Here is a 25,743-nt window from a genome sequence, read left to right as displayed (position 1 = left end):
AAGCAGACAAGGTCTTGTACTACATCTGTTCCTAGAAAAACATCATGGCAAAGATTTTGCTGAGATGTGTCTTACATGGACATCTTCATCCATACTGGGCTCAGCAAAGTAGCACTATTAGTTATGACTTGGAGAGGAGAAGACATATATCAAAGTGTGTCTGGTTTAAAACTTTTTAACTGAAATGGACTTCATTGCTCTTTTAATTAGTGCATCTATTGATCGACACTTCTGCCTTTTTCTCATAGCACATCATTATCATAAACCAGAAAGATCTCTGAAATTGTAGTGTGACATCCATGTTCATATGATCAATAGATGTAGAAGAAGATGCTGACCCAAGAGCAACACAGAAGGGTGTGCCTGAGGAAAATAAAAACAACACAGGAGAGAACTGCGTGACCCTGTCCAGAAAAAACTGACTATGCATGGGGTGGGGGGGAAATAGTGAATAGGAGAAAGACATTTTTAAGGCTTGTTTAACATTGAAAAGTTCTTCCCTTATAACCATTTTATGAACAAAATCAAAAGCAGATAAAAAGGTTGTAATTAATTCACTAGTAGAATAGTACTCACATAGATATTCCAGTCTTTCAATAAAGCACTATGCAAGGCTAATTTATTTTACTCTCCAAAAAGTAAAGGAATTGGAAAAATAAATATAACTTCAGCCTCACTTTAATTATAACAACATAATTGAAATGAAGGGACCTGTCTGTGCAGACAAGCATAAGGGAAATACACAGCATTCAGTATTGAATGCTGAACCAGCATTTTGGGAAGAGGTCTAAAAATCCTGATTAAGATGATCTGTAAAACTTTCTATATTTAAGATACTCATTAAATGAAAGGAATTGTCTAACACTGAACCAGAGAATTATAAATATAGAACATTTTCATTTGAAAACAATCCTATTTCCAAAAATTTCAATTCACACTGTGCAGAACACCTATCTACACGATGCATAGACAACTCACCTTGGTGAGTTCCTTTACATGCCCGCTTCCTTGCATCCTTTTCTCCATTTGTGTGGACTCGTGTTACAAGGGAAGCACAAAAACTCCCTCTTTACTGGGAAAGATTAAAATTTTGAAATTTTGAAAGATATGTTTTGAAATATCAAGTTCATTTTGCAGAAAATAGGTTATGTTCATATCATTCTAAAGTTTATATTTTAATTGTGTTAATTTTGGACCTTGAAATTTTCCCTACAAAATCTATGTTTCACTTTTAAGTAACCTTATCATACAGGTCAAGAGAAAATTAGCTTAGAAGCTGTACAAAACAAAACCAAAGGGCACATACTATGCCACAGGCTGAGCTAACTTAGTTCCAGAAGAGGGACCACTAGCTCTTTAACTATTCAATGGAAATCAATCAATCCAGGGCTAAGAACAGTGTACATTGTTCTTTCCTCTCAACATTTAGAAGGAAAACAAGGCTTCAGCTACTACAAAATATTCTGTCACCATCTAGCTGTAAAAGCCAATTCTCACTTTTCTACATGTTTACATTGGTTTTATGTTTCCTAAGATCTTCTGAATCTGAAACATTTGACAATCATGGTCAGACTGTGTTCGATCCAGCACAAACTGTACATGTTGTGGGTAAAGTGCAAGAGCTCAATGCAGCCCTAGGTCACATACACACACACACTGTGTCAACATCTCAGTTCAGCTCTCTGAACAGGGCTGAGAGGAACAGAGAGGCACAAGCTGAATGAACCCTTACAGTCAGAAGAACTGGCCAACAGAAATCTGGCATGAGTCCTCTAAAACTGTGGAAATGGGGCTATCCTGCCCAGTAAACCCTCAGCATCCAACAGGAATTTTGATTCTACTCACAGATGCTGCTGCCCTTGTTTTTTTCATTTCATGCACAGACCTTCCCTGTTCTCTTTATATTAAGTTTTAGAAGCAGTGTGTCATTTTATTTCATGATGAAGTCATGGCAGTCAGGACAGAGATAAAATTACCAGCCTTTGACTCAAGTCCTGGCTCTGTTTGTTAGGTTTTTACTCTCATTACTGAAGTATGTCAATCATGTGTTAGAGCAGAGAGGCTTTATAAAATAGAGTTAGTAAAGACTTCAGGCTTTCTGATTATGTATAAAATATTCTAAGGGTTGAAATACTTTTAAAGATATAATTGGTAGTATGTTTCAACTTATTTCCTTAATTTTCATATTAAACTTCACTGCAATGCATTCCATATGCTCAAGAACTAGTCAAAAGACATGAAACATTATTTTAATTTTTTCATTCCAAACAGTAATAACACTCGAAAGAAATAGATCATAAAATAAGGATCTCACATAATCTTCATGGATAATGTGGAGGAAACCCCTGTGGCAGTGACATTAAGATTTTCATATAAGAATATAAATTCCATGAAAAGAAATGCAAACACATAATGAACAGTAAGTTCAGATACAGTACATTAATACTGTTTGTTTTAGCTACCTCTTTATCATAAGATAACATTGTAGGACACATTTTCACTGAAAATGTTCCTTTCCAATTAACACCAAGTGCATAACAACACTCTGGCACACCGTGTTGAAAAGGAAGAGATGTTCACCACTGCTGACCAGCGTCAAACACAAGTACCTACAAAAGAACAAGCTTGATACAAATAGAAACAAGGCCATCTCCTACCACAGGAGAAAGGTCTCCATTTAAGTTGATAGTTTCTGCTAACTCAATCATGGCTGGGCTTCGCGAATGAATATTTGGGAAGGACTCTACCCACATTTGCTACAAGCACACTGGTGGCTAAAGAGGCCAATGCTATGCTAGTGCCAAAACTATGGCAATAAAAAAATATTTTCCATAGGAAGACCCATGAATCATCAGAGTATGGTCAGTTAACAATTTTCTGCATCTGGAAATACGCTCATGATACATACATCTGTTCTGAGGAAAGCTCTACCACGTCTTTTGGAAATAGGATACTCAAACCAGAAATTAAATGAAGAAGCAGGAAAAGTAGTAAGCCTATAATTAATTTGAGGAGTATAAAAATTTGTATCATTTAATATTTACTGTGAAAAATATAAAATTAAAAGTTTTTTTCTAATAAAGTGTATATTCAAATAACTTTTTGTAATTGTAACCTTTTACTCTCAAATTTGACTATATCAAGATGGTCAGGCCCCAAGTTTATGGAACCCAAAATGACACTAATACATCTTATCCCACTCAAAAACGCTATCTGCAGAGCTGAGGTCACTCTCTCTGATGCTTCAGAAAAATACAATTGCTCCCATTGTTCACAAAGCTGACTTATGTAGTAAGAAAGGTATTTCCTGTGGATGCCCTAAAATGTAGAATTAATACATATTTAATGAGTCTCCTATCTATCCTTCTTGGAGAACTAACAAATCAAACGCCCAATGACTCATATCACAGGCTTCAATTTATAACTCCAGGACAGCTGACTTTTACTGAAGAAACCCACCACATAAAACATTTTTAATATTATATTTCATAACAACTTTCCTATACAAACCTACAGTTCTGGAGATGCTTTGACAGTGACTTGATTAAAAGCTATTAACACAAAATGATCCTTTGGAAATAATGTCATCTATCTCCAAAAACCGAGAAGATCAACAGCAGTTCTCTCAATGCACATTCACCTCGTGCTTGCGAGATCTCTGTTTCATAATGGCTCCGTTTGCTGGGGCTACAAGTGTGGATTGTATCTTCTGTCTGAGTTATTTTATGTCAAAAGGATCAAAAGCTTAAAATCATTCCTTGGTTCTTCTGTCATTCAAAGCCTCAGACAAAGGAAGAACATAAAGGCAAGATGGAAGAACAGATTCTGAATGGTGAACCATAAATCTTTTAAACACCACACAGTTAGCAACTATTGTCTCTTTTTTGAAGGAAAGTTCAGTGCAGCTCCTTCCCATCTAATTGTCTTCTTTGGTCTGGTGAGAATTAAGCATCTCAGTTGTGTTAGTCATAGTATCTGAAATGCAGGTCTCCCAGCTTACCATCTGGCAACTGCATCAAAGGTAGGTTTGAGAAAACAGCGTTCTACTCTACCACTTTGCAGATTTCCCGATACTGGCATTTGCATCTCAATGTTCAAAAAAGATCTGCAAGCATTATGGTAGAAGAAACAAGTGGACTGTGTGACCCACTTATAATTTCTCTATTCAAGAAAGCTTGACCCTCTGTACCTAAAAGAAGTTTAGATTCACATTAAAATAAATAGAATAAAAAAAAAGTCTAGTATTTTCTTTTAATAGCCTGAAAAAACCTATAACTCTTGACAGACAATCCAAGATGTAGTATTAAGAACTCTTTAGGATGAATTTGACACAATATCTGAACACAACAGAGATTATATAAACTGTTATACAGAGAATTCTATGAGCTATAATCATTAGTCAGCCATAATACCTGAAGAATCTGGCCATCTCCAAAATAAAAGAATCATTTTGAAAGTGGTTTATAAGTAAATTCCTCTGCATCTCAGTAAGAATATACAAAGAATGAAGCCATAAGAAGTTTCTGACAAGCAGGTAACTATGAGGAAGTTTTTGAGAAGCATCAACACTGCAGAGAAACAAAAACCTATCATGAGTGATGACAGGCCTTAATCAAGAGGAACTGGACTTCTTGAAATCCATGAAAAGGGCATCCATTTTGGCAAATTGGTGGCCAAGGATCTGAACACTAACAATTTTCCTGATCTCTCTGATCTGGAAGATTACATGTGGTGTCATTTCTTCTTCCTTCAGGAATCAACATTTCCTGGATTTCTCAGTCTCTGTCCATGGTGCTCAGGCAACCACAGTGCAGGGATGTGACATCCCCGCAGATCATCCGGTCACACAAAGGTGAGTGTATCCGGACATGAGGCTCCGAAAGAGTCAGAGGTCATTCAGAAACTGAATGCACATTTCTGGTAGTCTGTCAAACAGCTCTGTATTAGCACATATAACTTGCAAAACCTCCAAGCATATAACTTGGAAGAATTTTTATAGTCTTTAGAAATTAAATATTGGATGCACAGCAGCATAAGTGCCTTTCGTTTCTGCTGGAAAGTTGTAAAATATGAAACATTGTCCCACGTTTACTCACTAACATGTTACATTTCATATTCAGCTTACATCATTATTCTTTGCATGGGAGAACTTAAAGAGTTCAACTGGACACTCTCTTCCACAATTCATTTATGAACTACATGGATTCTCCAACGCATTCTGTAGCAGATTTTTCTGGCTCTGTTTCCAAATGTGCTTATTCAATTTCTATTCAATCTACACATGCAATTTGTATGCCAGATGTATATTTACAAGACAGCTTTACCCTTAATAAAATTATTAGCTCCAGTTAGTCATCTCAGAGAATATTAATGTCTTCATTTATGGTCAGAGCCTGAAATAAACCCCCAACAACTATCACCCTTGAGAAGATACAGCTGGGGTTCCTCCACGAAAAGCTAAGGAAAAAAAAAGTATAAGCTTTTGGCATCATGCCTTCCAAAACACTGGACACCAGTTCTGGAATGCATGAAGGCAGTGTCGTTCATTTTTTTTAATGGCAAGGTCTCCAGCCAGTGTTTAGGAATTAGTTATTCAGCAATAAATCCAGCTCCAGATTAAATTAACTTTAATTAAAACATACAAACCACACCAAGATTCACTGAGTTATTATTGGGTTTGTTGAATGAAAGGAAAAAAAGTTGGCAGGAATAACAATACTGATTTCATCAGATGCCATCTACATATTTAACTTTTAAAGGAAATATGTCTCAAGGGCCCTCCACCCTCCAAAAAAACAGCCCACCAAAACCCACTTGAGCCAAAGCATTTCTTGTTCATGATAGGTCATAGGAAAGGCAGCAAATGTATAGCACTCCATACAAATTCTATATGAAGTATATCACATAATAGTTGACTACAAAAAAGATATTTTTTTAAAACTACAAATGCTGACATAACTGAAAATCTGATAAATTTGAAAGTCCAAATCTTTTGAGTTTTTGAGTATGCACAGACATGGACAGATCTTTATTTCAAAACAAACAGCATCATATTTATTAATGCGTATTAATCCAGCCTAACACCAGAAACTTAACAAGAAAAGATTGAATCCAGAAATACAGTGACATTATTTTAGTTTTAAAAAACCCATGCTTTGTCTTAACTTTTTGATGGATACACCCCAGTTCAAAACTTCACAATTTTTTTGAATAGCAGTGGACACTGAAAGGGTACCCTGTGTTCTGTTCCCCCTTATGATAGCCAAACATGTAATTTAGCATTTCTATGGATGGAATTATGCGATAAGGAGATTCATCTTCTTATTCCAATATTTAAATGGAATATTTTTAGAACTGCTTCCAATTTTAAGTCTAAACATAGTCGTGCTACTTTATTTTCATTTCTCCATGTGCTGCATGGAGAAAGGTCTTTTACTTTAAAAGCCTTTCCTGATTAGGAAGAAACCTTCTCAAGTTTTAATTAACCTATCTGAGCCTTTTAAGTCTTCTCTCAAATATAATCTCTGCTTTCCTGATCCTTCTCCTAGCCTTTTCTTCTACTGATCATCTTCCATGAACAGAGGCAATGAAAATTACACACTATATTTCAGATAATGGACAGTACTACCAGTGGTCATCAGCTTCTGTGCAGCTCCTAACTCACATAGCAACTCTTTTTTTTCAAACAGGTTAATTATTTTCCAAAAGATCATTGAAACTACTCATAACTGAGAACAGCAGCAGTTTCATCTTTAGAATGCATACATAAATCTGAAGCAGAACCCACCAGATGTCCCAGAGCCTTGCTTCAGAATTTCATAGCAGAATCAATCAGTCTGGTATCCTTTAGTGCTCTACATGTAAATATTATTTCATTATTATTATTACCACTAAAGAGAAATACACCTCTATTGCTTGCATCTGGTCCAGTTCCTCATCTGCAATACAGACTTGTAACTGGGATACACTATACTCACTATCAATCACAGAATATAATTTCAAATTTGACAGAATCATCTAGGGTAATTGTTACCAGATCTGCAATGTCACTTACCTAATTTTTCAGAATTCTGAGATGATGATTACCCATCTCAGCCTTCAATTTGAATGAGTTCCATTTTCTGTGTTTAATCTCAGTTACATATCCTCATTCTTGACCATTTCCCACATGGGCAAAGTCATCATCCTTCAGGAAAACTGAGTCAAAGTTCTAATTTTGTACTGAGGCTTCAGTTCAGACCAAATACTTAAACAGAAAGTATCAGGTTTTTTTTTTTCACAGCTTTGTAACACTCTTTTTTTTTTTTTAAGGCTGAAAAAACATTTGTGGGTTTGGGTTTTTTGGAAAGGGTCTAACTCAATTGCAATGTTGGACATTCATATTAGTAGTAAACAATTGAAACTTGAATTCTTTACACCATAAATTTTCAGTGCAGCATTGCATGAGTCATTTCTCTGTTTGAAGCAAAAGTAATTTTGTGTGTCTTATTTCCCTCATTTTCCCATATACTTTTTCTGTTACTAGACAGTGTAAAGAGCTCTAAGTTGCTATAATGAAAAGTGGAGGGTACAAGCATTATCGTCACTCACAAAATGACCAGAAAAGAAATTAAGTCATATATTTGTCTAAGCAGGAGTCTCTCTGGTCATTAATGGCTTGCAGAAGAGGATTATAACTATCAGAACGTCAAGCACAATTTTGGAAGAAGTTGGGGGGGCAGGGTTGACATTTCCTGAAGTTAGGTACCTACATTAGGAATTTACATCCAGAAAGAGTAAGGTAACTTCAGGTGTTAAGCAGAGCCCTTAATTTTCACAGTAGGCCCTAACGAGGTGTCATGGTTTGAGAGCCCCAAAATCCAATTCTCTAGTCCAAACCCCCTCCCACATCTCAACCTGGTGTAACATGGGTTTCCAGATACCACATGAGACTCAAAATGGGGAGAAGGGATTATATATTACAATGACTGTACAAAATAAATACTACAATACATTATATACAATCTTAACTATTTCTACCAAGACATAAAAGTATTTACAATGGATCAAATCTCTTCTCCCCTCCAAATAAAAGTCCAGGAGAGAAGAAGGAAAGATCCTTTCCCCTTTCAGAGCAGCATTCTCTTCAGAGTAGCAGTCTATCTCTCTCTCTTCCATGCAGCAGCTGTAGCTGGATCTCTGCCAGTACACACGAGGGGGTATCCAAGCCCCTCGTCCCATCGTCTCCAAGCGAGGGTCTTCTCTTCCGTGGGCTACGTTCACCTGGACAAGGTCATCTCACCACGGTCATATCAACAAAGTGCAGAAGCCTTCATGACAGTCTGTATCTTCAGGGGATCCAAGCCCCCTTTGCAGAGCTCTGTGCTCTGTCTCAAGCAGCGGGGGGGGCCAAGGTCACCCCCTCTTCATTCCTTCTCTGAGCTTTTCAGCTCCTTCCTGCAGTGCTGTAGCACCAAGACTAAAAGTCCATCCTCCTCTCTCTAGGAGGGGTCTCCAAGGAGTTTGGGTCTTTTGGTTCAGTTCTTACCCCAACTCACTCTCTCTCTGTAGAGTTTAGTTCTCTCTCTGCTGCCGGTTCTCTCTCAGCTCTCTCAGACAACTCTGTGTCTCTCTTCCTTGGCTGCAATGCCTGTTTGCTGCTTGTTCTTATCTCTTGGCTCTCTGCCACTGTTTCTTCGGTCAGTGCAGTTCTGCCACTGCTGCTGCTGCTTCTCTGTCTGCTCACTCACGGTGAAGAAAACTTCTTTAGCTTTCTAGCTACAGGCACTTAGCCCAGTCTTACACTGTTCCAAGTCCCTGCAGCCCCCCAGCTGGGGGCTGGGGGGGGCCAGAGCCCCCCAGAGGGGCTCCTGCCCCTTCTCCTCGTGGCCTGAGAACATGGTCACCTCTCCTACAACTGCTACAACTACTTTTCTTCTTTTCCAGTCTGCTTGTGATATGTTTATATTTTGCAGAAGCGTTCATTGGGTAAAACCTCAAGGGTCATCACCCCCTGGGATTTTACCATTTTATAACTTCAGGGGGAAAACTGTTTCCCCCCATCACACCAAGATACTTCAGACACATTTGTGTCCCCTACCTATATAAAGAACATAAATAAATTATTTACACTAAAATGCATTTTCAAGCAGAACAACTTGGGGAATAATTCCTCTTGTGATGAATTCAGCTGTACGATAGAGAGTCTATTTTATACACTTTTTTAGGTAAACTCAGCTTTACTTTTCTTACATTCAGGGAAGCTTACAGATGGGTCGCTACTTGGTTTCTAGATGCCAGTCTTTGTGGATAGTACTCATAGTTCTACCCAGGCAAAAAAAAAACAAACAGCAAAACAAACAAACAAACCACAAAGAAACACATTCTAAATAGCAATCCAAAAGCAAATACTGAGGTGTGATGTACCAACTAACACACATTCCATAATTTAAATCCTGAGAGAAGGCACAAAGCTATTTCTTTGAAAAGACAAGATTAGGTGAAGTAGGGTAACAAAATGGTTTAATGAGGCATGAATCAAGACCTTGGTAATAAATAAATAATGTCAGGAAGGATCACCTATGACAGGCCTTGAAAATAAAGATGAATAATTTGCTTGGTGCAACAAAAGTTACCACTGTGAAAATGAGCTAAGCAGCTGCACTCAGAAGAGATATGTTGGGACTATAGTACATGTTCCAAATGCTATAGAAAAAAACATGATGACAGTTTTATGAAATTTAACTAGGTGGAAAGACTGCATCATAATGCATCTTAAAATTATCATGTAAGGAAATCAAGAAAAATTCAGACACAGTTTGATCAAAGTATTCTTCTCATATAAGTATGGGGTGTTCATGTCACATGAAAAAGCCACAAATAATTCTGGTATTGTTGTGACAAGTAAATGGATAAATTACAGAAAAGAAAACAGTAAGACCTGTCTCTAACCATGTTGAACATGAACTGTTTATTACCCACAATGCTAAAGATATAATGGCTGAGGCACATCTCACCTAAACTTTGATGTCTGACTCATCAGTGTCTACACCTGAGCCAATCCCTTGTTACATTCAAAGGAAATCCTATTTATCTAATCAGATGATTAGATAAAGCAGATTATTAGATTCAGTTGCATGAATCATATTTGTGAAGGGTTGATTCTAGACAGCAGTGAAGTACCCACTCAGCCACTCACTCACTTGCTCCTCCTCAAAGGATGGTGGAGAGAATCAGAAAAGCAAAAGTGAGAAAACTTCTCAGTCAAGTTTAATAAGTGAACAAAAAAAAAAAAAAAAGTGATGTAAAATCAGTCATTCACCACCTCTCACAAGCACAGAATCATAGAATACACTGAGTTTGAAGGGACCCATAAGGATCATCAAGTCCAACCCTTAGCCCCGCACAGGACCATCCCCAAGAATCACACCATGTGCCTGAGAGTGCTGTCCAAATGTTTCTTGATCTTAGGCAGGCTTGGTACTGTGACCACTTCCCTGGGGAGGCTGTTCCAGTGCTCAACCACTCTCTGGGTGAAAAACCTTTTTCCTCATATCCAACCAAAACCTCCCCTGGTTCAGCTTCATGCCATTGCCTGGAGTCCTGTCACTGGTCACAAGAGTGAAAAGATCAGTATTTGCCCTTCCACTTCCTCTCATGAGGATGCTGAATACCACAATGAGGTGTCCCCTCAGTCTCCTTCTCTGCAGGCTGAACAGACCAAGTGACTCCAGTCACTCCTCATACGGCTTCCCCTCAAGGCCCTTCACCATCTTCGTTGCCCTCCTTTGGATGCTCTCTAATAGCTTAATGTTCACTAGCTCTTATTAACCAGATCCTCATTATATAGTAATGAACACAAAAGCAGATTGCAGAGAACTAGTTACCTGCACTGCAGCCCCTTTGTTCTATTAGCACAATTTCAGTTTGAAAAGGTAAAAAAAAATATTAGGCACTTATGAGACATCTACATGGAGCTAGCAACTGAATTTGTTTCCAAGGGAGAGGAATAAAGAATGAAATGGAAAGTAAAATCTTTATAGAATGACTGTTGATGGGGTATTAATAAGTTTTAAAAGGAAAGGGAAGAGAGAGATGAATACTAGTCCAACAAGAAAATTAATTAAAATTAATAAATCTATTTTGTTAATTTAGAGATATCTTGCTCTAGTCTATCATTAACAGGTTTTTGAGAAAAAATATGAGACAAATTAAGTAGTGATTACCAAAACATAAAAGCTCAAATTTCTTAAGTGTCTGTGAAAATATATAGCAAACTTCTCGACTGGATGACGATGTCTATTTTAGATTCAAAGGTTATTTCTTCAATGTTAGGTATCAGAGTATGATTAAGGATTCTATGGCTGAAAAATAAGGTATTGAGCTCTGTATTATTAAATTGTAGTTGAAACTAATATTAAATATCTGTAACTGATGAAGCCTGATTTCCTTTACTGGTTTTGACTTGTAGCTGAGTGACTTTGCAGTCTGAGACCATGAAAGTCCAACTGAATCTTTCCAGTAATTGGTGTTTTTGAAAGGGCTTTTTTTTTGTTAGAACTTGTAGGTTCTTGTTCCTAGTGGATATTTTTATAACATTTTTAGAAACATAATTATATTTGACACTTCTTTCTCCATATTCTGTGGAATTAAATCAAGTACTCTAAAATTAGAGGACATACACAGAGACAATACAAGTATTGTCTCAATAGCTAAACAGGACATGAGAGTTCAGCAGTGAATTTTGGGACTCATGAATTAATATTTTTTTGGCATTTTTAACAGACAATGAAACAACTGTAGGAACACTTAAAGAATGACTGCTTGGTTTCAGCAAAGACTCTTTCATCACAAATGCCAAGAAGCACATCATGATGATCCCACACCTTTCCTTCCCATCTCCCTACAGGTATCACCTCAGTTCAGTGTTAGGCAAGGTAACGCCTTATCTTCTAAAGATCTATTTCTTCCACATTGTACGTGGAAGTAAAAACAATTAAACACTCAGGTGGCATTCCTTTCTTACACCATTCCTAAACTCTGTTACCACGGGACATAGTTCTAGTTCATGCATGTCATGATGGAAGATTTTTAAATATAAACTGATATGTGAGCTCAAGTGTTTCAATTTTCAAGTAGCTAACTTGAAGGTATCTTACAGAAGTTTGAAGGTTTAAGTCACATTTAGAAAACAGTAATTTTGGCACTGCAAATCACAAATGAATTGTAGTAGCTCTTTCAAACTTTATCCAAAATAAAAGATGTCACAGAATAGCTATTCTGAAGTATCCTATACCTTTATCAAAGACTTTTTTGGAGTGATAATTATCTGTATACATTGATTGCTGATATCTCTATTAATTTGCTCTTTTGTTTTTCTCACTTATGAGGCAGACACCAAAAACTACTGCTACACATGAATTCTCCAGAAGCAATTTCTGAAAATGCTGCAAGGAAGAGTGAAGCATTATCTTCATTCCTTTCACTATGACACAGTAAGGACAGTGACTTTCGTCTTTCCTTCCTTACTTTACAAAGGGAAGCCAGCAATTTTGTCTAAAATTTAGATTAGATGCTGGAACACAGACACATTACACCAGGTCAGAGTAGTTGCCAACTTGAATAGTCTGAACATGGCCAATGCCAGATGAGTAAGAAACCACACAATAGGAAATTGTGAAAAACACAGATCAGTTGGAAGGCCTTTCTTAATTATCCTCGAGCTACTGGACTACTCTCTGTCCTTCTTCTCACTCAGAAAACTGTTGCATGTGAATACAGCTGTACATTTTTTCCATACACTTCCATAACTCAAGTTTATTTTAATGTATTTGAATTTGCTTAAACCTGTTGCTGCAACACCAAATGATACTGTGCTCTACAAGTCAATTATCGCAGGTTACCTTTTTTTTCTACTTTTATTAGAATTTCTACCTTTCATTTCATTACAAAACTTCTTGTTTTATCTTGTGGGTGAAACAAAAGAGTCACAACAGGACCTCTCAAAATTTGAGATTTTTTCACTCTGTGCTATATTAAAAAATGGGACTTTTTTAATCTATAAACCTCTCTGTGAAAGTATAACTGGAATGCTTACAACACTAGGGAAGGAGCTAATGGTCCAAATTAATATGTTGTGTTCAAATTAAAGCACCACAAACACAATAAAATGCTTTTGTATCTAGCTGTCTTCCTATTTTGTTTCCTAAAATCATTCCAAAATCTTGACAAGCAGAAAGCAGAGAAAGGAAAAACAGGAAGGAAGGTTGTCAATGTACTGCTTTTTAAACAGCATAAAATAAGGATAAAGTTATTTCTAGAGTACTTAAAAATAATCTAGAGAGCACAAACTAGTATTTTCTGTCTTCACTGGATCTCCTTAAATTTATCTGTTACAACTTCTTGGTACAAGAGTCAAACAAGAAAATCCTGGCTAAAACTGCCAGCAGTGCAGAAATGCTGTTTAACTTTTTTGTTTAACTTGTTTGCTCTTCAGCATTTTTGATGAATTTCAACATACTGTTATTAGCAGCATTTTAATTACAATTGTTGTATACACACAAACTGGGGAAATTAGATACTTTGCAGTGTTATGGTATGAAGGTTCTTAAAGTTAAATCAAGCCAATGCAGCTGTTCCTAATTACTTTAAAAGAACAAATACTTAGACAAATCAGTTGTTTTCAGCTCCAGCATAATTCAATTAAAGGAGCCTTTATAATTTAACAACATGAATGATAGTTAAGCATAGCTAATATGGAAAACTGTTCAGAAACAATGTATGTCATTTACATAAAGGAAGGAGTTAAAGTACATCTGAGGCAGATAAGAAGCTATGATTTGCCTAAGACAAATATAAGATATTGCCATAAGAAGGTGGCACTATAAACAACACATCAAAACTGACAAAAGCCTTTGTTTCCAAGTAGCAATTACTTTATTAACCAAGATTACTGGGCCTTAAGGTTTCTGCAGATCATTGTGCAGGCTTTTAGTCTGGGGAGTTTTTCCTTTTCCTTCACTGTTTTTAATTTTTTTTTTAAGCTGCCAAATGTAGTCTAGCTCCACCCCTACTTTGTATTGCTGCTTGACAAGAGATGTGGTAGGTAATGCAATACAGGATTAAATCCACACACAAACCACAGATGCCAGCAAATATTCTTCCTGGGTAATGTCTCTGGCAGAAGCACCCTTTATGCCCAGAAAGTTGTTCATTTTTCCTGCTGTGTTTCGGACTTTCACAGGTAATAGTATCATGCAAATGTTTTTTTCAGAATAGCATATCTTATAGTGCAATTTTCATTCAGATATATTTTGTTTTCCATATGAAATAGAGAAAAAGGTGGTCAATTAAATGACAAACCGTTGTATATAACCATATTCTGTGTGAATTGAGTTACTGCTCTCTTATCTGTTATATTAAGTCTTTGAAAAATTGTCAGAGGGATGGGATACACAGTAAAGTTCCACAGAAATCAACTACAATAACACAATGCATTTCTGTCCACATTTGCATATCCATTATATACACATTAAGAGTTAAGAATATACGTTTTTCCTTATATTATAAGCATGACATTGTTTTAACCAAAGCTTTATAATAATATAAAACAAGAAAGACAAAATAAAAAAGAAAAGAAAAGGAAGACCAGACTAATTCAGTCAAATAATATTAAATATTAATCTTAAATGAGTTAGCTGTACCTTGAGTCACCTGTTGAATGGCTAGCATCACCCCAGAAACTGCATCAGGAACCAAACTTTCTTTCCAGTTGTAGACGGGCACCCATTTCAAGATGGGCAACCTTCCCATACACCAGGCTTTGATATCTTCAAAGCGAACAGCCTGGATTTTCCTCCAGACTGTGTTTCTTTTCCTTTTTGCCCCTGTCATCATTCCCACCTCACAAAAGCAGTGCCTCAGAAGGGTGCACAGTTGAGGAGTGATCCTGATCTGTGTCAGTCTCCAGTTTTCTTCTGAGATTTTTCAGTTCCAAAACTGCAGAGGAAAAAAAATGAACAGAAGCTCTTAAGATTTCTGCAGCTGTTCTGTAACTATACTCAATGAAAACACTTATTAAAAGCTTCAATAATATAAACAGCTACATGAAATGCAAGAACTGTTTACAGCAAAGATCACATTTTCTGCTATTTGCAAAAATTTGGTCTCATCTCACGTTAGTTTGTAATTCTTTCCAGTAACCTCCTGCTTTATATCCCTGTAATGCTTGTGCTTTTGGCCTCATTCCAGTGGCAAAACGAGGTATTACTGGGAGTGTGTGCAATATAGGCTGGGCTATGCTAATCTGAGCGGGAAGTGCCCAGCGAACCCGGCATCTCCCTGCCAAGCCTGGGAAAGCAGCCTTGCCTCTTCCGGGGGGGGAGTTTTTTGGGCCATAGGTAGAAGGCATTAAGTCCTCAGTAAAGCTCATAACAGAGAACTTGTCTTACTCCATCAACATTTTGTCTTTTAAAAGACAGTAAAAAGCTTGTTTATGTAGTAAATGCAGAACATCAGGTAGCAATAAGTCCTGCTGAAAATATACACAGAGTCTCTCTGTAGGCTGAAGACTCAGACTGAAGAGTAACAAGCTCAAAGTGCAGTGAAGGACTGCAAACTATCAGCTTCACATGGGATGTGCCAAAAGCATTTGTGACAATCATTCTTCTTTAAAGCTACTCCTTTCTGCTTTTGGTTGTCCATCCAGCAAAGGCTCTCTCAGCAAAGATAGTTCACCAAGAAACTTCTGTTCTTGTAATAACATCTTGTACCTTGTGTGCGACACAAAGTGCTCAGACGCAAAGTGATAAGAAAGTGGAAGAATTTTAAATGTTAAAACATTTAAATGCCCTGTCTGATAGGAAGCAAGGACACAGTGGGCTTTCCTCTCAGTTATCTGTGTTTCTGAATAGCAAAGAGATTTAAGTTAAAATGCAAGATCCATCATATGGTTTGTGGTTTTGGTTTTCTGTGTATGCAACCCCCTGCTTTTAATTTGAAATTGCAGTTCAAGGACTTCATAATCAAGGTATTTATGTATACCAAGTGTTTAACAAAACAGATCTTTACCTACTTTCAGTGGTCAGAAGTGGACAGGAATCTTTCTGAGTAGAGTGAGAGTTACTCAGCAGTCAGGTATCGCTTAGTTTTGATTAAATGTTCAGTGCATCTAATTCTAATAGCATTTACTAGGAAATAAAAATCAAAATACATTTCTACACATAGATATGCATGTGCAAAAACGCACTCAAATATAGGTACTTGTGTAAAAGAAACTAAGAGTTTTTTGTTTGTTTAAATCATGGTTTGCTAGAAGCCCTGAATATTCTGAAACAGGAAAAAAAAAACCAAACAAAACCCCATTAGAAAACCAAAGAACTATCACTAAACACACAAGAACATAGTCTTCATTCTTAAAACTTCTTGCATCAAAACGCTGAAGCTCTTTGGAAAAGTCTATAATTGAGATTTTCCCACCTCATAGTTGCACAGTCAGTAAATCTGGACAGTTTTCTTCAATCCCAGATTAGTGTCTGAACTCCTAGGATTAGCAATATCAACAGACTTTTGTCCCTCACCAACAAGTGATGATATCTCTCTAAGGGTGGGTGCATGCGTGAGTACAAACATCTTACAACAGATGTGAACTTTGTGTGGAAACTTTTTTACTCCAACAATGATTTTGATAAGTAAAAAAACTGCATTATCAATAAATCTGAAGTTGATAATATCATCACTATTGAAAAACACTGTTCCTTGTAACTCTGAAATTAATAAAGTACTCTTAGTTAGCAATAACACAAGGCAACACTTAATTTACAAACCCCCAAAGAAATCAAAATTTTTAAGAGAAGACAGATATATGACAACAAACCTATACCTCACTACACAATATTCCAACATTTGAATCTTAAAGAAACATAAAAAAACCATCACTTTCCTAAAACACATCAGTATCCTAACTGAAACACATATTGTACCACACACGTGATATTTAAACTTTTTCTCATTGACTGGTTTTCCTTAGCTATAAACCTATAATCTATACACTCCCAAACCATGCAGGCTTTCATAGTTTGAACTTCGTCACAATGTTCCTGAGCTATCATGACTATGAGACCCTCTTCTGCTCTGGAACAGGCATATACAACTCAGTTTTCTAGAACAGCAAAGGGTAAACATGAGGAACCTTTGATTTTATATATCTAAGTCAGTGTACTCAGTGTTGTAATGTTAGATGTTTCATAATTAGCTTTTTGATGCTCCTATACAAGTAAAGCCTATTTTCAAGTGATTAAATATTTTTTTTATTTTGTTTTTTTTTTCTGGAAATGCACAAAAGTATAATTCTAGTAGTGTATTTATGTACAATATTAAAAAGATAATTACTGATAGTCAAAAATTAGAATACAGATAGTATATAAAAGGAGAAATTTATTGCATCATAGATCAGATCTGGTGGGCTTTTAAAACCTGATTTACCACAGGTTCTAAAAAAATGGAATAACCCCTACCACAAAATGACCCCCAAAGGGGGTCATATATATTTGCATATATATGAGATGTTTACATACATGGTGGATATGTGAAGATAAGAAGTTTGATTCTCTAGCTTTAGCCTCAAGGGATTTAAAAAAAACCCCAAACCAAACACCTTACTCCAACCTAGACCCCAAAAGGAAAAATTCCTGGTAAACTCTGACAGAGAAGCACTAATTCCTACTTCATACGGAAGCAGATTCTGTAGGAATCATTGGGCTCTTGCATATGAACTGCTTTTAGACTTCACATAAACCGGTAGGAAAGTTCAAAAACTATGTTTATATTTAAATATGCTCATAGAAGTTAAATGAAGTTATTCACACCTATGACAGGCATAGATGTCATGATGGAAATAACTGAACAGATTGCCCAGAGAGTTTGTGGAGTCTCCCTTCCTGGAGATATTCAAGAACTGTCTGGACACAATTCTGTGCAATGTGCTCTAGGATAACCTGCTTGAGCAGGGACATTGGACCAGATGACCCACTGTGTTCCCTTCCAATCTCACTTATTCTGTGATTCTGTGATTCTGTAGTATGACTTGCTCTTTGTAAGTTTTCTCAGGCAGACAGATCATGTAACTAAATATCTGTAAATATCCAATGTTAATGTAATGCTGACTAACTAAAGCTGTATTCCTGCTGATGTGCATCATTTGATCCCCAAGTGCATGCAGTGCATCAAACTCAAATTCCTCATGTTCTCCCATCTACCATCACTGGATAAAGGAAAGTACATGCTAACATTAATCCAAAGCAAATACTTTTCTGGCTGGCCATGGCAATATATATATAAGATTTAGATCTGAATATATATGGAATATATAATGATTGAGCTTTCCTCATCTTTTTTAAAGTGGGGAAACTAATTTGCATTCATCCTTGTCCTCTATCCTGACCAACAATTTCTCAGTTTTGATACTGCTATAGTTCTGTCAAATACGGATAAGAATGGCTAAAGGATTACGAGGATACTAGATGAAAGATTTAAGAAAAAAGACAGGTAAAAATCTTGGCCAAATAAAGGTCACCATCTTTAGGAAAGATGGTAAAAATTCCGAGAGAAATCCTATGAGAAATTCCAAGTATGCGTGAAAAAGCACAGCTGAATGGGAATGGAAGTCAGATTTTAAAAAAGAGGTGAGAAGAACTAGTTCAAAGAGACCAAATTGTGCAGTTTATACATCACAGAACACAGCACAAAAGAATAATATATAAGCTACTGGAATTATAAGCAAGTGCTGACAAATTGAGCAACACAAAAACAGTGATAAAAATCCACACCTTCAAAAAAGCATTCCTGAAATCCGAAAATCTGTAAAAAAACAGAGTATCAATCACATGTATTACATAAACCTGGTTGCAGTTAAACCACAACACTAGGCCACAAAAGAAGCATACGTTTAAGTATGCAAATTATTTTTTACTGATATTTACATAACTTTTCCCTCTGAAATTCCAGTGCATCAAAACCAGAAATAATTCACAAACTCTGAAGCTTGCCAATTTATCTTCCAGAGTTGGATGCAATGCATTTATTTTCGATAATACCTAATTTTAAAAGTACTTCTGATTTCAGTCATCAAATACTTGCAAGTGGACCTAAATTGAGACAGATATGATTCTTGCCCTTCGCAAAACAGATTAAGCTAAAATCTCCATCTCTTCATCATACAGGATGTTTAGGAGGCACTGTGGTCACACTAACACCTCTGAGTAATCAGAATTATCACAAGATAAAGCTGAGCATTCAGGCATAACAGAAGCTTTTCATTTTTCATGGCTAGGCTTTGCGAACGAAGATTTGGGAAGGCTCTATCCACATTTATTACAGGCACACTGGTGGCTAATGAGGCCAATACGAGATAGACATAACCAATTGCAAAAGGCACAGCAGAAAGACTCCTTAGATGGTATATTCCGCAAGACACGGTTCTTTCTGCGTTGTCTTTTCTCCTCGAGAGTGATCCTGCATGCTTTCTCAAAAGCATCAGCGGCATTAAAGATAGTGTGTCTCCAGGCCTCCCGATTGGAGGCCAGAGTAGACCAGTTATGTTGATCAATATGGCCAAGGCTGAGATGTTGTTTCAGGGAGTCCTTGTATCTTCTCTTCGGGGCTCCTCTCTTGCGGCAGCCGGTGGCAAGTTCACCATAAAGCAAGATCTTAGGGAGGCGGTGGTCCTTCATCCTGGAGATGTGTCCTGCCCAGTGCAACTGTGTTCTCAGTAACATGGCCTCAATACTTGTGACTGCTGCTTGTTCAAGTATTGGTCACGTAATCTGACCAGTGGATGTTTAAGATTGTTTGGAGGTAGCGTTGATGGAAGCGTTCTAGGAGACGCAGGTGGTGGCGGTAGATGACCCATGATTCAGATCCATATAAGAAGTAGACAGCACTATGGCTCTGTAAACACTGATCTTGGTGCTTTTCTTCAAGTGTTTATTACGCCATACTCTTTTGTGGAGTTTTCCAAAAGCACTATATGCCTTTGCTAACCTGTTGTCTATCTCTCTGTCAATCTTACTGTCTGAGGAGATGAGGCTACCTAGGTAATTAAACTGCTGGACTGATTTGAGTTCTGATTCGCCAGTGGTGATGTGGGGATGATGGGGGACTTCCTGAGGTGCAGGTTGATGGAGGACCTCTGTCTTCTTTAAGCTGACTTCCAGCCCAAAGAGCTCAGCAGCCTCTGCAAAGCAGGATGTTAAACGCTGCAGAGCTGCTTCTGTGTGGGCGACAAGGGCGGCGTCATCAGCATAAAGCAGCTCCCGGACAAGATGGTTTAAGGTCTTGGTGTGGGCCTTCAGATGCCTTAGGTTGAATAGGCTTCCATCAGTGTGGTATTGGATGTAGATACCGTCCTGATCATCGAGGTCTGCTGTGGCCCTTTGGAGCATCATGCTGAAAAAGACTGCAATAACAGAAGCTGGACCTGGCTCAAATGGCTAGAGCTCGACTTTAACATATTCTCTGTAAATGGGCTTTTGAGCACCATTAGTGATGCTGTGCCAGGCAAAACTCAGTGAAGCAACACTGACATCGAGTGGCTTTGCTTGGTATTTTCATTTGGTTATTGCAGGGCCCAAGAGCACCATCTAGATCTGATGCTGCCTCATGATATGATGGGTTTTGAACTGGATAATACTAACTACATAGTTTAATAACGAAGTTAGTTGAAAATTAATTTCTGTAGCATCAATAAAGGGTTTACTCACTACATTCTAAATATGTTTACTGGTTGAAAATTTAAGACAGGAGGTCAGCTGATAGATTAGCAAGACACTGAACCATGGGAGCTCTTAATGCTCAGGCACAGTGTTCGCTGAAGTCATCTAATGAATGAGAAATGGAAGTGGAGACGAGGTAAAAAAAAGATCTGATAATGCAACCGTCCTCTTAAACTCTGTTCCTGATGAGATCCTTACAGCTGTCTGCTAATAAATTGCCATTCACGTGTTAACGAATTAAAAAAAAAATTAAATTATTAAGAAGATATATTAGATAATTTTAGCATATCTAAAATGAGCATAAGTAAACCAATAGTGTCCATCTCTTACGGAAAACATCTGGAAAAGAAAATATCATTTTTCATTTCCTTTTAGAATTGTTTCTAGCAGCTGTTTGAAGGTTACCTTCAAATTTACCTTCAAATTAGAAAAAATAGCTTAATTTTTTTATTTCTAAACAGGGTTAAGTGTCACAGAATGGACTGAAAACAGATTTCAGAACTCTTACACTTGAGAACTATTTGGGAACAACTATCGTGAAATAAGCATTCCTGAAGAACTTTATCTCCAGCTAACCCTGGGGGCATAGAATAATTTAAGATGGAAGGGACCTCTGAAGGTCATCTCATCCAAACCTTCCTCAAAGAATGGATAACTTCAAAGCCAGATCAAGTTGCTCAGGAATATTTTTCACAAGTTCAAGGGACAAATTGTTCTTGTGCTTAACCCTCCTCACTGCATTCCTCTCTGTTGAGTGTTACATCATCTTATGCCAGAGGAATGAATATAAATCACAGATTATCCCAATTTACATAACCTTTCTTCAACAGTAAGTTTTTTGTTCTGACACTCTACAAAGAGAAGTTACTGCTATCTGAATAATCAGCAATACCTTGCCTCCAGACCCTTCAGTAGACAAAATCCCTTCTTTTGCATCCCATAATAATCTTATCCCACTTCTTTTCTTCCATGTAAAAGCCTCAAAACGCCTTATTTCTACCCACTTTGACAGTGCACTGTGGTACTGGTAAGTATTTTAGGGACACACATCAGTCGATGAAAGTGTTAATCAGAAAAACCTGCAATTTCAGTGCCCATATACTTCACTCACTAACTTAATTTCAGCCAACTGAAACAGATACTTAATTACCTCACTGAGGAAACTAAGTTAACTGTGTATTTAAAAGGCAGCATATTAATCCAGATCTGTAGGCTGTCATAATATAAATCACAGTAATAACAAATTTTACAATATATGACAGAAAATACAGCCATTCAAAAAGGAAAGCCTATGAAGAGTAATAATTAAAATTTAGTATTAAGGTAGGTAATATCTTGCTGCCCTCAGAGACAGCAAACTGACAGAATTCCAGGATCACAGCAGATCAAATTCCATGCAGCCTGTGGAACAGCTAAAGCAGTTCTTGAAAAAAAACAACAATCTAGAAGCATTAATGTATTCACAGAGCCCTTTCTTTCCCCATTTTAATTTAAAATATCTGAACAGGTATTTTAGGAGACTACTACTTTGTAGTCTGCACAGTTAACAGAAAGTTTCACATGAAGAATGCCCAGTGGATACTGAATTAAAAAGGGGTTACTTTTCAAACCTGAGACAAAAAATAGTTTCATTCTTTTTCTCCCTGAAGTTGTTGTTTGCCAAACTAACTTAACTAATAATCATCAGCAAGTACACAGAAAATCCATTGCTGCCAAATTAGACAGAAGACAAAAAGATCTGTGCTAATAATAATCTGAATTGTAATATCAGCTTTTACTAGATCCATAAAAAAGCATGAAGGATATATAGAGGCATAAGAACATGAGTTTTCCAAACAACTTTACTACTACAAGACATTAACCTCAGAAAACTCACACAATAAACAGTTGTGCTGAACTATTTTGCTTATTTCAATAAAAAGTCTCATCCTTGCTTGGGACTTAGTGACTAGACACACACAAATTAATTTGAAATAATGTCTTTTAAACTCCCCCATACATGCATCCATAGGTTATAAAAAAATAACATTTCTAAATTCCAAAAGTTTAGAAATAATTCAAACTAAATCTCACAGTATACTTGCCAGGTGCTCTGAAATCAGGAACCTTGCTGCTACTTCAGCAATTTCTTCCAAAGTGTAGGAACAAAATCAACCCAATCTGTGTACAATGACTCAGAGCACAGTGACTCGCATGCCAGGTTCTTAAGAATCCATTAAAATATACTAAAAAAAAAAGAGAGCTTGCTCATTCAAATATGCCATCTAGATGGGTCCATATTATATCCAAAGTGCCCACTATACAGATTCATGTTCCCCAATTCCCAAGTCAGAATCCATTTTAATTTGCATAAAAATTACAGAATAATTGAGACAACCCAATTAAATGCTGCTACTTGCACATTTTTACGCAACTATGTACATTTTATGCAACTATATACATTTATAGAATTGATTACATAAAAAAGTAATTCTTTGTACAATCTTGCATGGCCTGGACTCCATGATTTGGACAGTTTGCCCTAATTCTTACTGATCTATATTCACAGCAAAAAAATCTTTTCTAGGTGACCTCAAATGCATTCTGAAAGCATTCTGTCTTTATACCTCTGCTTCACATCCTAATTAAGATATACTCTTGTTCTCTTCTGATGTGATTGCTAATGACATCATTGATGAAGAAAAGGCAGTAGTTCTGCAGCTTTCTTAATCATCAATTGTTACTTATATTAGACAATTTAACATAAGATAATAGTAAATTAGGTAGTCTCAGTAAACACCTTATGGTTGTGAACATGATCCCTTTCCTGAGGTTCTAGGCAATTTCCTACATTGCAAAACAGCATGAAAATGGCACCAACTACAGGGTGAACAGCTGATAAAGATGACTGGATCACACTGTTCTGTCCTGCTTGAGGGAGCATGGAGGAAGGATAAGACTTTTGGCCATGATTGACAAAAAGGAAATGGTTAATTCATTATCACGACTGAATTGTGTGCACTTTAATTAATTCACACTTTTAACATGTTTGAAAAGGTTGTTTGAAACATGCTTATAGGAGCAAGATAAATAGACCACTGCTATCAAACAACTGTTGCAGAACATCAATGTTTTCCCAAATAATCAATATTTGCCCTAGATAGCTCCAAACTTTATGAAATTGCCACCCTTCCTTGTCATGGAGAGGGAGTACAGACAATTCAGGTCATTCCATGCCAATGCTCTTTCCTAAATACTTTAAAACCTGTATTTCCATGGCAGAAAACCAGCAATTGATGCAAATTTTTCAAATACATTTTGGAAAGTAGTCACGAAAACTGTGCTTTTCATTATATATGCATTTAAAATTTACATAGAAATTAAAAAAATCTTTATAATTTTCTTAGCCTCATTTCATGTAATCCGATAGAATTAACAATAAATTAAACAATAGGGACATGAAACCTACATTTTACTACATTAAAAAAGAAAAAAGTTCAAGTTGTTACGGCAAGATTCCTTCTCATAGCTGTTATGGGAAGATTTCTCCTGACCCTAGTGATTGCTTAATTGACTGTGGAGTGCTTTGTTAAGTGAAAATGCACTTGAGCATGTGGCTGGATAGTTTGCTGAGTCAGGTGCTTAGCAGTTACTTTTGTTTAGTTCCTGATTTTTGCAAATGACACAAACCATTATTTTTTTGCCTTTCCCCCTCATATTTCCTTTTCTATTGCTACTTTTGAAATTTAGACTTTTCAGCTCTTATGTTGCCTTTGTCTTCTCTTAGACTGGTTTACAAATCTTTTTCTCCTCTTATGCAAGATTTCTATGTTCTGATTCCCATATTCCATACAGGCATTTCCCTTCCACCCCATTAAAACCTGTTCCATGTGCTCAAATGCATTGGTACAATTATTCACTGGGGTTTTTTTATTACAGATCAGTTTCACACTTTCCCATTTTGGAATTACTTCCCTCAAATGAATCATTCATTCAGAAATTTGTAATGTTTGGGTAGAACAGCACGTAAAATAAGGCATATATAGCATAGATTTGTTGTTTCAAACTATGATTAATTTGGGTTAATTTTGCCAAAGTTGAAATTGTAATAGGATTTCAAAGGAGACAGGGGAAGATTTCTCCAAGATACAGTAATTAAAAAAAAAACAAACATCAAACTGAGCAAACAAAAAAACAACCAAATAAAAAAACCACCAATCAAAACAAACAAACAAACAAACAAAAACAAAACAAACAAAAAACCCAAAACAAAATAAAAACCCAAAAAACTCTTGCTTCAAAACACATCTTGGGACAATTTCTACAGAAAAATTATTTACCAGAATGAGAGGAAGAAACGTTGATTAATTCAGAGAAACTTTTCAGACCTTTGCAGACTTCAAAGAAATCTGGTGTCCTCACATAAGCATTTTGAATGAGAAGCAAGACTGATTTCACCTGCACGTACTGACACCAATTTGTCACATTCAGCTATCATTTCAGTCTCCATGGACAGAAGAGCCCTGTGCATGATCCTCTCTTCCATTTTAGACACTCCCTGTCCATCCATAAATGGAAGGAGGAAATGTTACTTAGCAGTTCATCAGAAAGTAAAGCAGTGAGATGCCTCATGACCATCCTTTACACAAACTGCAAAGAACTACAAAGGAGTAACTAGAACCTACACTTGGGAGCCCAAAGTTTTGGGCAGCTGTTAGAGCCAGTACTCACTTTACCAAACCATGACTTCATTTCCCTATTCTTCTTTTACCTTCTGCTGCCTCAAGTCATCTTATATCCCAGTGGCTGATAAACGAGACTCCTGTCTGACACCAAAGACTTATTTTATCTACATTTATAATTACTATCTGCCACTTTGATGTTGCCTTACTTTTTTGTACATTTATTTGTAAAGTATGTTATTTAAAAAGTCAACAACTTAAACTAATGTCAATATAACATCAAACAGGAAACACTGCACAACATTATGTTGTAATTAAAACTGCTTTTCAAAAAG

At 36.7% G+C, this 25,743-nt stretch overlaps 1 protein-coding gene across 3 annotated transcripts in view; it reads right to left on the bottom strand.

Moving 5' to 3' along the window:
* Positions 1-22,869, bottom strand: part of SLC26A7 (solute carrier family 26 member 7) — a 78,893-nt gene extending 56,024 nt beyond the window's left edge. Inside the window, exons 1-2 of one of the 3 annotated variants that reach the window (XM_051785365.1) lie at positions 22,821-22,869; positions 14,682-14,976 (exon numbers count right to left, since the gene is read on the bottom strand). In XM_051785365.1, coding sequence (XP_051641325.1) covers positions 14,682-14,874 — 193 coding nt within the window. In that variant the 5' untranslated portion in view covers positions 14,875-14,976; positions 22,821-22,869. Of the gene's footprint in view, positions 1-14,681; positions 14,977-15,105; positions 15,387-22,820 lie in introns of those variants that run through there. The other 2 variants (XM_051785363.1, XM_051785364.1) reach the window with 2 other exon arrangements.
* Between the last annotated feature and the right edge of the window lie 2,874 nt (positions 22,870-25,743).

This window comes from Manacus candei, unplaced genomic scaffold (genome assembly GCF_025592945.1).
Source record: "Manacus candei isolate 608988 ecotype Guabito, Panama unplaced genomic scaffold, ASM2559294v1 h1tg000019l, whole genome shotgun sequence".
NCBI lineage: Eukaryota > Metazoa > Chordata > Aves > Passeriformes > Pipridae > Manacus > Manacus candei.
Note: the sequence above shows the minus strand (reverse complement) of the source record. Positions and strands in the feature narration are given on the sequence as shown.